At 43.6% G+C, this 17,111-nt stretch overlaps 1 protein-coding gene across 1 annotated transcript; it reads right to left on the minus strand.

The window, feature by feature from the left end:
* Window positions 1–6,682: 6,682 nt before the first annotated feature.
* LOC136491349 (proline-rich receptor-like protein kinase PERK7) lies at window positions 6,683–9,507 on the minus strand. The gene is made up of 3 exons (XM_066487625.1): window positions 9,398–9,507; window positions 8,322–8,851; window positions 6,683–8,202 (listed from the first exon to the last, which is right to left on the minus strand). The coding sequence occupies exons 2-3, from the start codon at window positions 8,698–8,700 to the stop codon at window positions 6,917–6,919; spliced, it is 1,665 nt and encodes a 554-aa protein (XP_066343722.1). The 5' UTR covers window positions 8,701–8,851; window positions 9,398–9,507; the 3' UTR covers window positions 6,683–6,916.
* Between the last annotated feature and the right edge of the window lie 7,604 nt (window positions 9,508–17,111).

Below are 17,111 nucleotides of genomic sequence, written 5' to 3' on the forward strand. Positions count from 1 at the left end.
TAATCAAACAGCTTTCAGCTTTTCTACAGCTCATAGCCCACAGCAGCTTTCCCACATCTCACAGCCCACAACAGCTTTTTCCCACCGCCACAGCTCAACCAAACAGGACCTAAGTTTTTTCACTCTTTTCATCACATCAATTTTTGGACGCATGTATGAAGCATTAAATATAGGTAAAAAAATAACTAATTGCACAATTTGGTTGTAAATCACGAGACGAATCTTTTGAGCCTAGTTAATCTATGATCGAACAAAGTTTGTTAAATACAAACGAAATATGCTACAGTGTCTAGATTACAAAAATTTACGATCTAAACAAGACCTAACAGTTTTTTTTCTAAACGTTTGAAAAAACTGAGTCAACTTCACTCGTAATCGTAAAGCTATTTTTTCAACCAAAGCTACAGAAAACTGTTTCGCCGGATAGGCCCTTTGATTAGAACCGTTTGGATCGGGAGATTTTCAAAATCAAAAAATGGTGAATAGGAACCTACGCATAAGCTAATGGGGTTGTTTAGATCAAGGAGCTAATAATTAAACCATGTTTTTATACCAATTAGAAAGCCCAAATATGGACTAATTCTGAGCTAATAAGAGCTAACGAGAGCTAATTAGTATTTAGAATCTATTAGCCCTTATTAGTCCATAATTAGCTCATGTTTAATCCATCTTCATAAGGTGGACTAATTTTTAGCTTTGGGATCTAAACATGCACAGAAAGCAACTTTTGAAGTTAATGGATCTAACTAAAACCTGCGCACAAGTAATATGGTGCTTGCATGCTTGTAGACATCTCTATAAAGATTTAATAGACATATATGCTTGTTCAAGTATGCAATTTTTTACTGTGGTTTAGCTTGCAGGATCTATGCTTGTTCAAGCAAATACTCAGTAGCAGATACTTAACTCGAGCTACAGTAAAAACGGTGGTTGAACCATGGCACAAGCACGCCAAATCTTAGGAAATTGGCAGCAAGGGTCTAGCCTGCAGCTGCTCAGCTCATGAGAGGAACTGGTCAGTACTTGAACAGGTAAAAAGAAAATGGAAATTTGGTGTTTCTACCCTTATTCCATAGTGCAATGGTGATTTTACCCTTTATTTTTTTACTTTATGATTTTACCCTCCTTATATTCAAACGAAGCTCCCATCTATCCCTCCTTTGTAACACCGTCTACAATTATTGGATTAACTGGTTAAAAAAAAAGAAAAAATAAAAGGCACCTACACAAAAAGACCATGGTACCCCTCACTCCCTATCTCCTTTGTCACGGTCTCTCGAATCGTCCCCGAAGGGAGTCGCAACTCGCAGCTCGACGCCTGGACTCGCGCTAGGGTTTCGCTACCCGGCGGCGCAGCAAGTGGTGGCGCCGCTCCTCCTCCCTCCGACACGCTTCCCCCTCGGCTCGTCTCCTCCTTCCTCCGGTCCGCTTCCCCCAGCTCGTCTCGTCCTCCCCTGGCGGCGCGGCTACCGGCTGGGAGCGCCACGCGGGCTCCGCCCAACCCACTACCCCCAGCTTGCGCCCTCGGTGGTGCGGCTCGGGTCTCGCTCAGCCCCGCCCTGCAGGCTGGAGCCCGCAACAGCAGCATCTTGACCGACATCTCTAGTCAGGCACCATGGATGAGTCGCCCACCATGGAAGAGCCTAGGTATATTCAGCAATTTCTGAGATGTGTGCTTCAATGCAGTAGAAAAATAGCTGCGATCAGTAGATGTGTTAACTCGTTTCTTCCTTGATGTGATTTGTAGGCTAAATCATAGTAAATTGGAACTTGTTGTTAGAGTGCGCTCGTTTTTCAGCTTGCCAGACTGTGGTCCAAAAACATGGTGGCAAGATAGAACTTTGCCAACCAAAGTTGTTGACACAAATAGCTTTGGGCTGCTGTAGCTAGTTGATTTTATTGCTGAGCATTGCTTGTGGGGTTCTAAACAGTACATTACCTTGTGGCGTAATTTGGAGAATGATTCTATGGAAATTAAATCTGATGAAAATTTGTTAAGAGTGGTTTCTAATCAATGTAGAGAACGGATTAGTATGTATGCTCAGATAAATGATTTTGAGGGACCACTGCAATTTTCTCCAACAAAGAGAAGGTTTCACCCTACTGTGAGGGCTAGTGTGCTCCTAATTGAGGAAGACACCAGTGAGAACCACAAATGGGAGAGCCACAAATGAAATAGCAACAAACAAAACAGCCATGGCCCCATCTAAAAAAGACAATATCCACCAAAAAAAGAGAGAGCTGCCACCAAAGAAAGTGCTTCTGAGGCTATTGATGTAGAGGTACTAAGTGATAGCAGCTATGACACTGATTTGGCTGCATCATCTGACTCTGATGATGCTTGGTCTGACTCTGACACTGAATTTGATCCTGATGGTGAGATTGTTGATGAGGAAGATGAGTATGATCCTCCCATGTTTTCTTATGATGCTGATGATCCATGTATTGATGTAAATATGGTGTTTCCAGATGTGGATCGGTGCAAGTTAGAAGTCACACATCATGCTATCTTGTATGATCATGCTTTCCATACCTTGTAAAAAGACAAGATAAGATTTAGGGTCATATGCAAGAGAGCTGAACAAGGTTGCAAGTGGACTTTTTTTACATCTACAAGCAAGAAATACATTGGCTGCAAGGTAAATGACGATTATTTGGTTCATTTTGTTGCAAGCATACCTATTCTAACGACTTGTTTTTATACGTTTTCTGTGTAGGTTAAGACAAGCGGACCAAAGCATACTTGTGGTTCATTCAACAAGTATGGTCAGACAATGGCCTCTAATAAATGGGTGGTTGACAGAGTGGTCGATTTGTTGATGGAAGACCCAGAAATAGGACCGGGTGCATTGAAGGACAAACTGAAGAAGAAATACTCGGTGGATGTTCCATATGACAGAGTTGCTAGAGGGAACTTGAGAGCACTTGACATGATTTATGGCAAATGGGATGAAAGTTATGATTTGTTGCCTACTAATCAAGCTAAATTTCTGAGATCAGTACCTAGTAGTGTTGTGGAGCTAGAGACTGAAGAGCACAATGGTGATGTGTGTTTTTTTAGGTTCTTTATTGCTCTTAAACCATGCAAAGATGGCTTCTTGCAAGGGTGTAGACCATATATTGCAATGGATGCAACACACTTGACAGGGAGGGTGAGATGTCAGTTGGCATCAGCTGTTGCAGTGGATGGTTATAACTGGTTGTTCCCAGTAGCATATGCAGTGATTGAGACCGAGTCTAAGGAAAGTTGGACTTGGTTTGTCATTAATGTGAAGAAGGCTATCGGTACTCCTCTAGGTATACACGTTCCCTAGTTCTAACTCTATTTTATAAATTTCAAGTTTGTAACATTTTATGGCATAGTTCAATGTTCATACAGGCTTGGTCCTTAGCACAGATGTTGTAAAGGGAATAGAATTGGCTGTGGCAGATGTGTATCCTGGAGTAGAGCATAGAGAATGTATGAGGCACTTGTGGAAGAACATGAAGAAAAGTTACAGTGGTGATCTTTATGGCAAGAATATGTGGTGTGCTACCAAGCGCTTCATAATTTCAAAGTTCAACTACTTCATTAGGAAAATAGAGGAGAAGGATCCTAAAGCCATTGAATGGTTGGATGAAAACCATCCATATGTGTGGAGTAGAAGCAAATTCAGTGAAGACTGCAAGGTAGATTACATCAATAACAACCTCTCTGAGTCTTTTAATAGTTGGGTGTCAAAAACTAAGAACTTCCATATTGTAGAAATGCTTGACCATATTAGACAAATGATCATTGAGAAGTTTGTTTTGAGGTCCAAGAGTGGTAGTAATATGTCAGGCATTATAATCCCAGCTATTATCAATGATTTGAACGCTAAAACGAAGACTATCAAAGATCATGAGGTTCTCGTATGTGGGTCTGGAAAAGCTGAAGTAACTGTGAATAGATTCAAGCATGAAGTCAACTTGGAGGAAAAGACTTGTAGCTGTCGGGCTTGGCAAGTGACTAGAAAACCATGCAGCTATGCTTTGACTTTCATTGCAAAGATCAGTAGGGAGCTACAAATGGATGAATTTGTCCATGAATACTTCTCTGTTGATAGGTATAGAAAGGCATATGCAAGTAAATTTAATCCAATAACATCCAAAAATCAATGGTCCCATGTTGACTTAGGCTACAAAATCAACAAACCCAAATTGAGGAGGAAACCTGGGACGCCAAGAAAATCTAGGATCAAGCCATTTAATGAAGTTGGCACTAGCGAGAAAAGAAAGATGTGTTCGGAATGCAATGAACTAGGCCATACAGCCAAGACTTACCAAGGAGGTGCTACAACTAGTCAAAAGAGGAGGCAGTCAACACCACAAGATGGATCAGGACAAGGAAGCAATGACCCAATGTGAGTCATACATGCATTGTTGTCCAATTCCATTTATTTAGCCCAATTATTCATATTTACTTGTACTAACAATTCTTCGAACGAACATTTAGTGCAAGTACAAGTGCTAGTGCAAGTGGTACTGTAACTGGAAGGGGAAGGGGAAGAGGAAGGGGTTCAGCAGAGGACAACAATGAGACAATGTATGTGATTCATGGCTGCTATTCGTTACTATTTTTCTAGCAAATTTCAGCGTTGCCACCTATATTAACTTGCTTTTACTCTATTCTTGTTAAGTGCAAGAGTACAGGAAGCAGAAGGGGAAGAGGAAGGGGGAGGGGAAGGGGAAGGGGAAAGGGAAGAGAAAGGGGAAGAGGGTCAGGAGAGGCCAGAAATGAGACAAAGTAAGGCATGGCACCTTTGCTTCTTTTTACTACATATTTTAGTAACTTTACTAACATAATTATGTTCCTTTTTCATACAAAGTGCAAGTGCTTCAGGAAGGGGAACAGGAAGAAGCGGGACAGGAGCAACTTCTGGGTGGCTTGCTACTTTGTTGGATTTCAATGCTTGATATGTAGCTCACTACTAGTTGTCTAGAAAACTCACTAGTAGTTCCTACTTTTGTTTCACATGTCATTTGGTGTTTCACATGTTATTTGGACCTCTATGTTGGTGTTTGACATGTTATTTGGACCACTATGTTGGCATCTAATATGGTACTGTGATGGCATGTTATATGGATTTGGTTTGTTGCCATTAATGCAATATGTGTGAAATTAATTTGTTGTGTGATATTAAATTCTATTTATATGGATTGTCAGCAGAAATGCTGTCGATTTTTTCTAAAAAATCTGTATACAGAATATCAACTTGCTGATCTAAAACAAGGGTAAAAACACAAATAGCATAATAAAATAGGGGTAAAAACGCATGAGCAAAGTTGTCCTTTTTGTCCAAAAGTTAACACCGTTACAGGGGCTTAAAAGACCAGGGGTAGAGTCTCCCTTCATTTTGAAAAAGTAGAGGTAAAATCACAAAGTTAAAAAAACGAGAGTAAAATCACCATTTCGCTTAAAAACAAGGGTAAAAACGCTTAAGCCCCAAAGAAAATTGTAACCTGCAGCTTTGTGTGCATACTATCTATTTTGATTTTATTTTGAGTTATAATGCTTGTTCATGGATTTTAAATCTGACCTGCAGCCTTATGTTCACTGAAAATTGTGACCTGCAACTTTGTGTGTGTGCTATCTATTTTGAATTATAATGCTTGTTCATGGATTTTAAATCTGACCTACGACCTTGTGTTCACTTCTTGACTTATAGGTTCATACAAAGAAGCGCAACATGCTATTTCATGAATGGATCAGAGATCTTATGTTTGTTAAATTTAAATCTATGTTCGGGAATAAGAGAGAGAACGAGGGCAGAGATCTTGTAAAGAAGGAAGTAGATGATGTTGTGGTAGTCTAGCAGACGATGATAATGAACTCATTATTGTATTGTGCCTTTACCAAGTGAAATGGAACAACAATGTACGTGCACAGCATGAAGCACCACAAGAGTCACAGCAACACACAACATTACAAGTACAAGCTAAAAGGAAAAGGCATGTGCGCCCTAGGAAGAAACTCAGGAGCCTGCAGTCTTTGATGTGTGATGTCCCAATGCAACCTGAAGCTTCATCATCCGACTCAGAAGATGGTGATGGCAGTATTCCAATGCAGTCTTCTTCTGATTTTGATAAGTCTTCCTATGTCTCTGAGTCTGATGAGTAGAAGAACAAATCAAGACTGCACTATTGCCTCATATTTAGAGATACAGTCATATAAGTATTTTAGTATCCAGAACAACTGATGACCTTTATGTTGTCTTTACCTCTATGGTTTATGTTTGTTTTCTGGATGTTGTACTCTTGTGGTCTATAAAACTGATGTTTGAATATTTTAGCCTGTGATATACTCTTGTGAACTGGTTATGAATCCGTTAGTGATGGTTATCAAATTATGCCAAGGTTACGTGTGTGTTTTCTATTTCATTTTTTTAGAAAAAACAGCTAAATAACTTAGCTGCAGATATCTCCGGCTATAGTTGTGTTTAGGTGTTGATGAGGACAACTCCTAAGAGGCTTAACCGAAGATTTAAATAAAACATTCTTTAAAAACAGATTTAAATAAAACACTGAAAAATATATATTCTATTCTAGTCCTAGACTACTTGGTTGTTCGTGCCTGATGATCCTGGAAGGTCGTTTGCTCTATGTATGTGCATGTACTAGTTCCGATCCTGCATACGTTTAACCATCGAGGATCCAGTCCAGTAAAATCCATGTTTATATCACAAGCGCAGCAATAACATGAACCATGCATCTCCTCATCGCCTTGATCATCGCTTGCTTCCATCGCTTAACTATCGATCCCCCTCAAATTAGTTAATATAAGAGCTCTCTCGATCTCCCTCGCTCAGTCTAATTTGCATATGTGTATATATATACATATATGTGTAGACTGTAGCTTTAATTTGTTCTAGCAAGTTGTTAGTTTTGATAAATCAAATCATGGCCTGCGCGGCGGTCGGCCACCGACGGAGGAGTCGGTGCTGTAGTCCGAGGTGTAGTCGCCGTACTCGCCGCTGTCGAAGGCGATCTGCCTAAAGCGGGAGATGTTGTCGGAGCCACCGCTGGAGAAGAGCACGCTCTGCCCCGGCTTGACGCCGTCCTGGTGCAGATCCTCCAGCGACGCGTCGCCCTCCAGCGCGCGCACGATCTGGCTCATCTTGGGGCGGCGCTTGGCCGAGTGGCGGGTACTGGCGGCGGCGCAGGCCGCCAAGCGCTCCACCTCCACGGCCGAGTACTCGCCTCCCAGGCGGGGGTCGACGAGCTCGGCGAAGCCCGTCTCCCCCGCCAGCGCGGCGCCCAGCAGCGGGCGCGCCCAGTCCACGAGGCTGTCCTCCATGTAGTTGGTGGTGTCGATGGGGCGGCGCCCCGTGAGCAGCTCCAGCAGCATGACGCCGAAGGAGAAGACGTCCGACCTGTCCGTGAGCTTCCCGCTGGACGCGTACTCCGGCGCCAGGTAGCCGAAGGTGCCCATCACGCGCGTGGACACGTGCGTGTTGGTGTCCGTGGTGAGCTTGGCCAGCCCGAAGTCCGCCACCATGGCCTCGAAGTTGTTGTCCAGCAGGATGTTGGCCGCCTTGATGTCGCGGTGGATGATCCGAGGATGGCAGTCCTCGTGGAGGTAGGCGAGGCCCTTGGCGGAGCCGAGCGCGATCTTCATGCGGGTGTTCCAGTCCATGACGGGCCCGTCCTTGGCATACAGGTGGTGCTCCAGCGTGTTGTTGGCCACGAACTCGTAGACGAGCATGCGCTGGTTGCCGGCCATGCAGTAGCCGACGAGCGACACCAGGTGGCGGTGGTGCACGCGGCTGATGATCTCCACCTCCGCCTGGAACTCGCGCTCCCCCTGCCCGCTGCCGGACTTGAGCTGCTTCACCGCCACCTCCTTCCCGCTGCCGGCGAGCACGCCCTTGTACACGTACCCGAACCCGCCCTGCCCCAGCATGTTCGCCGACGAGAAGCCCGACGTCGCCGCCGCGAGCTCCTCGTACGAGAAGGAGCTCTTGGAGAACCCCAGCGCCACGTTCGGTGAAGGTGGAGGGAGGGGAGGGCCGTGGGGGCCGGACGAGTACATCTCGCCGCTCAGGGGCGCCGCCACCGAGCCCGGTGATGGCGACAGCGGGTTCCCGCCGCCGTGGTGCCATCCCGGCGGAGGAGGGATGCTGCCGTTGCTGCCATATTGCTGCCACATGGGCGGCAGACCAGCGTTGGGGTAATACACATTGCCTGCATTTATGCATCAATTAATCAACAGTTTATTAGTTGTGTGTAACATATATATAAGCAAGCAAACAATAACACTATTATTATGCCATGATTATATTATTGTACACGATCGACGTCACCTTTCTCGTCGGTGTAGAAGGGCATGTTCATTGGGGGCGGACGTTTCTTCTTCTTGGCGCAGCACACGCACGCCACGATGGACAACAACAGGGCAAAGCCCACCACCCCCAGCACCACGCCGGTGATCACAGCGCTTGTATTATCTGACGATGACGACGAAGATGACTTCTTCTTCCCATCTTTAGAGCTAGAAGAGGCACTAGCACTTTTTCTCGGTGGTGGCGGTGAGAGTGACGATGATTTCGATGCAGGAGATGAAGTCGATTCACCCTTTGGTGGCGAGGGTGAGTTTGTAGATGATTTCGGTGCCGAAGCTGATGCTTGTGATGGTGGCAACTGCTTGGACCTTGATGGCGAAGACTGTGGGGTGGAGGCCATTTATTGGTTTGATCTTGTAGACCGAGGAGGATGGAGCTCTTCCTGCAAATGGGGAGAACTCCACCCCCTTGACCTAAAAGCGCTATACCTATGTATATATTGCTAAAATATATAGCTAAGAGTTTTTAGCTCTTAGTTGTGCTCTGACACCCTGCAAGACGAAATTGAGGGAAAATGTTACAGGTCAATGAACTGGCACAAGGTGCAACAATGTTTTTAGATTATTGCATCTCAAATTTGTTGCCAACTGAAGAAAAGGTAATGAAAGGAATTGCTTCAACATTACAAGAGAAATGCATGGTTACTTCTTTATGGAGTGTACATGTGCTCTCATGAAATTGACGATTAGGCAATACTCACAACCTACTCCAAATAACAATTTGTAATGCCCTACATGTTGTCATAGGCATTACAATCATATGTATACAAAGTAGAACGAGTTAGGACATGAACAAACAAATGAACAACAAGAGCTAGAGATCACATAAGGAAATCCCTAAGCTCTTAGAAAACTAATGTTCAAGAAAGAAACGAAACCACAAATTGAGTGCACGCCTATGCATGTGAAAAAAAGATTTACTGCACAAAACTCCAAATGAATCCCAAACAAGTCAACGAAGAACCAATTGAATCATGAATTCGTATGAACTTGATTAATCTGCTCTGCAGGTAGATATGTAGAATTAATATTGTGTACCTTTTCCTTTTCCCTGCAGGTGATTAAGTGAGGAGGGAGAAGGAGAAAGGGGTCAAAGGTGGAATGGGGGCGACAGAGAATGAGGGAAGAAGGCATCACGCGCATCTTCCGTGGCGGCCATTCAACTACCGCCACATCTATCTCCTTTTATCTCCCATTTTTAGCCACCACTCCAAATAAAACCCACGCATCCCTGCATGTAGGTGCTATGAGATAATTGGTAATCATCGAGGTGTTGAAATAAACATGTGTATGTTCTTATGACCAAAGAGAGGGAGGGATGAATTGGGTCACTTAAAACTAATCTAGGATCTTCTACAAATTTTGCTCATCAAGATGTATAGGCAAACATTCTATATAAATGTGCAACTAAAGTTTACCTAGTGTTTTTAGTCACCTCAAAGAGTTTTGCACTCAAGAGTTGGACCTTAAGAGTCGCCTCAAGATAAGCAAACATTGTATATAAATGTGACAAGCAAATTTGAGCAAGAGATGTGCAAACACATGGGGCAAAAGATTTATCTCATGATATTGGTAGATAATCCACTACCCTGGTCCATTGAGTATCTACCATGGAGCTCCACCAAGGATATGCTCCTAGCCATCAAGTCTCTATGGATCAAGTTCTTGGATTCACCACAAAAGGCTCCCACCAAGATAAATAGGCCAAGCGCCACAATGGTAAGCATAACCTCATCCTTGTTTTAGGTCACCTTGATGTTGTGTCCACTAGCTAGAGAGCTTCTTCACTAAGGAAGGGTCTCCTCATCAAAAAAAATATCATCAATGCTCCACGCCAAATAGGTCGTTCAACAAACATGCCTTGAATCACCGACAACTCGAGAGCTCTCACTCTCCCCTAGGCCAATAGCACTAACCAGTCCCTAATGGACTTAACATATGTGCTAATATTTTGCCTTGAATTGACCACTTAGCAATTTTGTGGCTAGAATGTACTCTCAAGTAGAATCACTTATCTAGTCTTTAATGGACTCTTGCAATCTCAATGCCCAAGGGCTGTGGTATAATAGGCTCAACAACCCCAGCAACCATTGCCTAACAACTGAAGATAACTACACTCACTGGTTGATTTGGTGTACCACATTTGTACTAATCAGATCATCCGATATATACACTTTGCCTCCACTATCCATTACAGCCCGTTTGGATGTAGATATCCAGGGCTTGGAATTAGAATTGGCTATCTCTGAATATAGCTGTTTGGATGGTTTGGAATTCGGAATTGGTATTCATCCCAATTGCCAACCAGTATTCATCAAGCCTGTGCTCCCTCATAAGCTCTCCCCCTCTGTATTGGGTGGAATTGAACTCATCCTCGGACACCTTATCCCCGAGCGCGCGAGGCGGTCAGCGGCACGAGCGCGTGATGCCGGCGGCGGCACGAGCCTATCTTCCCCATGGCCGGTGGCGGTGCGAGCCAGTCTTCCCCATGGCCAGCGGTGGCATGAGCTCGTCTTCCCCGTGGCCGTCTACGTGAGCCCATCATCCCCGTGGCCGGCGACGGCGCGAGCCCATCTTCCCCAGGCAGGTGGCGACGCGAGCCCATCTTCCTCGTGGTCGGCGGCGTGAGCTCGTCTTCGTCTTCCCCGTGGCCAGCGGCCCAAAGCAGCCATCGAGGCTCCGCCGCGAGATCTGAGTTCCGTACTCATGCCATCGGGGTTCCGTACTTCCGCAACTTACATACATGCCATCGAGGTTTCGTACTTCCATGATAGCGTGTGGCAGAACTGCCCGAAATAGCACACTTACGGAGGCGCTCGTCTTCCACCAGACACTAAGCACCCCGAAAGCAGGCTACAGCGAGCGGTATCCATCGGGCACACCCAAGGGAGAACCCGAAAGATCCACATTTTTCCCAAGGATCCAATAATGAAAACGAGTTACAACATAAGTCTATCTCATACATTAGAGTTTCTTGAAAAGTACATTATTACAATACCAAATACAGAGTGCGGAATGATAAACAGCGGAATATTAAAAGATAACATCTAGCGATAAGATAACGAGGATTCCGTCTGAGCCCACCAGATGGATCCTCCACACAAGGAACTCCTCAAGCGTCACCTGCAACAGGGGTAAATAAACCCTGAGTACATAATGTACTCGCAAGACTTATCCGATAGTGGAAATACTTTCCCGACTCCAAGGAATATGCTAGGCTTTATGGTTTGCTGGTTCTCTTTTAGCAAAAAGCAATACTAATAGTGAGTCCTTATTGATACATTATTATCATCAGCCGTATTAAGTTTTCATCTAGTCAATCTATATAAGCACCTGTTCTACTTTCAAGCAAGAGTTGAGCAATCGATATTGTTCCTTCTCTTTTTCCACTTCCAGTTCTTACTACGGTGCTAAACCGCAGACAAGCCGTACCGGATAACCCGGCGATTCACGAATCAATGTGCCCAGTTAGGTGCCCCGAAGACACACGTCCCGCTTGTACCCCAGGCACAAGCAGGACTAACCCACCACTCTCCTGTCCCGGGTGTCCAGGTCTCCGTCCAAACTTGGACTCAAAGCCCCCGCCTCTGAGTCCCGGACTCAGTGCGGTGCAAGGACCTCCACCACCTCCTCTTTCCATCAGTCGGTCTGGAAAGGGCCGGATCTACGACAAGAGAGCAGTAAGCCTTCCCTGCGCCCATACCCAAGTATGTGCTCGGGACAATAATCTGTGACTTGCCTAGAGTCATATGCAATGACCGGTCCTTAATCGACACAGATATGGAAAAAGTGTAACCGGGCTATGCCCTATTGGCCGTAGGACACAACCCCTCACACCCACCAGTACCAAATCCACATCCCTGTCCGGTCACCATTTTCCTTTCCATTATTTCATCATGATATCATAGTTTAATCACCTATTTGCGAGTAACGACAGGTTACTCACGCTACCGACATCCTGAGCATAGCAGCTACTCGACCTGTACTAGTAGGACTCATGGTGGATATATTTATGCATTTAGCTTCCATAAAATGCCTGTAACGTAAATGCATATCATATAAATATATTCAGTGATCATTTAAAAATAGGGGTTATGCACCGAGGCTTGCCTTGGGCAGGCGCGGTGTCAGCAAAGTCAGTGACGGGTGGCTCCGGAACATCCGCCTGCACGAGGATCTCCTCGTACTCTTCGACGACTTCATCATACTCCTGCTCGCCGAAGGTCACAATCTCCAGTGGCTCGTCCTCTATATGCATGCAGTGATGATGATGCAATAATTAATATATAGGCAACCGCAACTCTTAAAATAAGAATACATCTACCAAGCTACTAAGCTAACTCTAATGACTAATACGCAAAGTTACATATTATTCCCACTAAACAGGTATAAAATATTTCATGTATTATCTTAGCAACTAAAGGCATCATTATTGTTAATATCAATTTACTATATATATAATAAAACAAGGTGCACTAGCTACCATGCATCATAAAAATTCATTCTCTAAATAACCATAATAAGCATTTCAAAATAATAAAGTAACCCTAAAGGTATCACTGAACTATACGAACTAATTACACTAACAGATAGATCATGAATTTAGGAATCTAACAAAATTTATTTCACAATCAATAAATAAATTCAAATGAACTCTAGAGATGAAGAAAATGATATTATTGGAGGAGGCTAATCACGCAATTGAACTTGTTGACTTGCACATAACTGTGGGTCTAGAATTACTAGATGAGACCGCGGGTTAAGAAAATAATAGAGAAGGAGGATGAAGGAATTCTTGTAGGCTAACTACCTCGGAATTGAATGAAGTGCCTCCTACGGTGATCGATGTGCGGAGGCAATGCAAGATGAGAGACACCAGGGAGCTTAGCAATTGCTTGCCCTGCGTGGAGCAGAGCAGAACCATATATAGCACTGGTTGTGGGTGGTCATGACAAGTTAGGTAGTCTGGAAGCACGAAACGAGTTGGCAGGGTTGTCCTCTGGCTCTGTGCCGTGTGCGGTGGTGTGGTCTTTGGTCATGAGAGAATTAATTCAAGGATGAACTTTGAGTGGTCTTGGACTTACGAGCACGTCAGGACTGGAGTGGGCTTTGGGGCTAAACGTGCTTGGCGGTGGGGTGCTGGTTCATTTATGCAGGTCAAAGAATTAATTGAGGAGACCACAGGTCAAGAAAAAATTAGAGAATAAGAAGATCAATTGTAAACTAGCTACCTCAGCTGAGTATAGCTCAGGGAGAAATCGATAGACGCAGCTCTCTCGGGCAAGAACAGAAGAACTTGATTTGAGAGAAAGAAACAAGTGAGCAGCGGAGCGAGATAGCTCGGCGTATCCTTTTAAAGATAGGAGACGCAGGAATGGAGAAGCAAAGACGCGACAGCGACGCGTCGTAAGGTTAGTGGCTAAACTAGCTTGCTTAAGGTAATAAAGCGTCGCGGGAACGACGTGTTTGCTCGGATAAACAGTGGTTTCTATGGAGATACAGTGTTTGCCTCATGTGAACAGTGTTTTCATGAGTGAACAGTGTTTCTGCGCTGCTACAGTGCTCCGGTTGGAAAATCTGCGCTGCTCCAGTCCGGCGTGAGGAAAATCTGCACCGGTACTGTTTCTGACATGTTGAAACTCTTGCTGCTACAGGCTGGCGTGAGGAAAGGGTGCGTGCATCATGTTTGCAGAGCAGTGAGCGAGCGGCGTGCTCAGCGGCCGAACTTGTGATTGAGATTAATGCGTAGCGTGTGCGACACACTATGGCCGTGGCAGCGCGTCGTACACTGATAATTTTGTGAGGTGATTAGCAAGCGAAGTAAAGACGGGATAATTAGAACAACGAGAGATGACAGTGGCGCGTCGCGAGATTGATGGAGATAAAAATCTTGCCAAGTGGTATGCTAATAATTAGTGAATGAGAATAATTTATCATTTGACTTTGTCGCTATGGAGCTCTCACGTGGAGAGAGATGACGTGCTGGAAGGACAACTTGGACAAAGAATAAATTAGAGCTCAATTTGAGAATTAGTGCAATAAAATTTAATTTCTCATTTACCACATGCAATAATACATAAACATGATGCTCATGACATGATTTAATATTTTGATTAAGGCGTAACACCGAGGGTGTTACATAGCGCGACCTACTGGTGGCTCCGTCCTTTGTCCTCCGGATGTGGGTCAAGCTTCCCTAACATTTCGATTCACTGCTTTTGCATCCAAACATAAATCGAATTTGAGCTACTTCCTAAGATTTCATAAGCCAATTCAATGGTCATCCAAACAATATTATTCGAATTGTGTCCATTTCAATACCATGGCTACTTTGGTATTGAAGCCAATTCAATTCTAGCTCCCTAAATATCTACATCCAAACGGACCCTTAGACACATTGGTCCTAGCCACTATTCATCATTGTGGTCAATATTCCGATGCTTACATTTTCTATCTTTTGTTTCCTTACTTTGCTATTGTTACACTCTATTGTGCAATACTCTAGTGCATTTGTTTCTTGAAGCATCAGACTTTCTAGTTCGTTCTTTTATCCTTTATTCTCAACAACACAAAACTGGTGTTTTTACTTTCTCCTCACCATATCTTCTAGTTAGGTCATGTTTGTCTGAATCTTCCTTGATTTTTCTTTCTTCTTCATCAATTTTTATCGCTTATTTTGACTTTGCATCCTTAGGACCTACTCCCTCCGTCTCAGGATATAAGGCATGCACATATTTCAAAATTCAAACTTCGTTATCTTTGACCAATAATTAGTCTAATAATATAAAAAATTTATAGTACAATAGTTGTAACATTAGATTTGTCTTTACAATTACTTTCTAATGATACTTTTGTTGTTACCATTAATTATATACATAAGAGTATAAATTAACAGTTAAAGTATGATCTCGAAGACCGCACCAAGTCAAATCGTGCCTTCTATCTTGAGACGGAGGGAGTATAATCCTTATATCTTTGCCCCCTTGTTTAGCAAGGAGGTATTTGAAACCTCTAAATTCCTTTGCTTTGCTAGGAAAACTGGTCCTCCCAAAAAGACCACCTCTCCTATGCAAATAATAAGGCTGCTCATCAAAACAATTCTTCTCCCTCTTTGAGTTAAGGCTACTAGCTAGCTGCCAAATTGAGCACCGACAACTACTTGGAAGCGATGGTCCACAAAATCGAGTGTTGACAAAAGAGATACATTGAGGCAATCCATGAATCAAGTGGCATCAACAACCTCGAAAAAGTTAACAGTAGTAGGTCATGAAATCAAGAGGTAGTCGAGAACAGATCCACAATGCCGAGCTTCAACATCAATTGACATCAACAGCCTTAACAAAGGAAATGGTTGGAAGGCTATTGTTAGTAAACCTCAATGCACACAAATTTTGTAATAATTATCACAAGCACAAAATATGTTGTAGTTTTTCTAGTTTTATATCACACAAAAGGGTCATTTGTGATATTTTGCGATATAAACCTAGTTTTATAACAATTACCACAGCACACCCCAAAAGGGTGTGTTATTTTGTGATATCACACGAAGGCACATTGAATAGTTGTATCCAATAGCTCCTAGGTTTATATCACACGAAAGCATACAATAACTAAGATGCAATTAAGTAAACAAGCATAGTTAAGATTTAACATAAGGTGCCAGATTCCCATACAAAGGATCGAGCTCCCATTCTACACTTCCTGATGGAATATTTTAATGAGGCAGAGATGTTAAGGCTAAACTTCGGCATTGGTTTTATCAAAAGCATAGAGGCTGATACAATGGCAATCAAGGAAACCAAGCATTCTTATTTTTCTTACCTTACCTTTTGCCTAGCTAGCCTATCCTTGAACATGCCATATGCCCGCAGCCAAAATCACTTAGGGCGCGTTTGGTTCATTGGTGAGTGCAGCCTGGCTCGCATCTGGGAACCAGGCTGTGGAGATACAAGCTATTGTTGTTTGGTTGTCTGTATGTATAGAACCCGACTGAGAAGAGATAACGTTTGTTTGCCAGCATGAAGCCATATCGCATGAAATAAAAATAAAAAAAACAAGTGAGCTTATAATATTTAACTTGTGTAACTACACTCTAATAGTTTCAATTGGACTTTTAATATCTTAATCTATTTTAAAATACACTGATCTATACTATAAAGGAGCGAAGAAATTGAAAATTATCTATCACCAAAAAACTTCCTGCCCACCATAAATCTCATCCCTTAGATTATGTATCTAACACATGTTAATCACATGCTAATAGTATCGTTAACAGAACCCTGTGCCACGCCATGCGAGCCTGGCTCACCAGAAACGTAAATGAAATCCGTATCTGGATAGCCCCAGGCTCTAGGCTGCCTTTTGCATCTGGAGAGCCAAGCTCAGACCTCAATACGAACAACCAAACACCCGAACTTGCATTTGGGGAGCCTGGCTGGTCAACAACCAGGCAACCAAAAGCCCCCTTATAGCATGTTTAGTTGCCTGGTGAGGGGCTGGAACCAGGCTCCAGCTAGACAACTGCACAAATGCAAACAACCCTTGTTTGGTTGACTGAATCCAGAAAATCAGGTTGATTAGAGCGCTTGTTGGGTTGCCTGTGCTAGAATATGCTAAGTGAAACAAAACAAAAAAACAAATACTAGGGTACTCCCTCATGCAAATCAGGGCCCCGAGACAAACTTAGCAAAGGGAAGGAAAGACGCATGTACCTCTATGTTTTTATCCTACACTGACACTGTGCGAGTGTTCG

The sequence above is a fragment of the Miscanthus floridulus genome, chromosome 1 (assembly GCF_019320115.1).
Source record: "Miscanthus floridulus cultivar M001 chromosome 1, ASM1932011v1, whole genome shotgun sequence".
In the NCBI taxonomy this organism is placed as follows: domain Eukaryota; kingdom Viridiplantae; phylum Streptophyta; class Magnoliopsida; order Poales; family Poaceae; genus Miscanthus; species Miscanthus floridulus.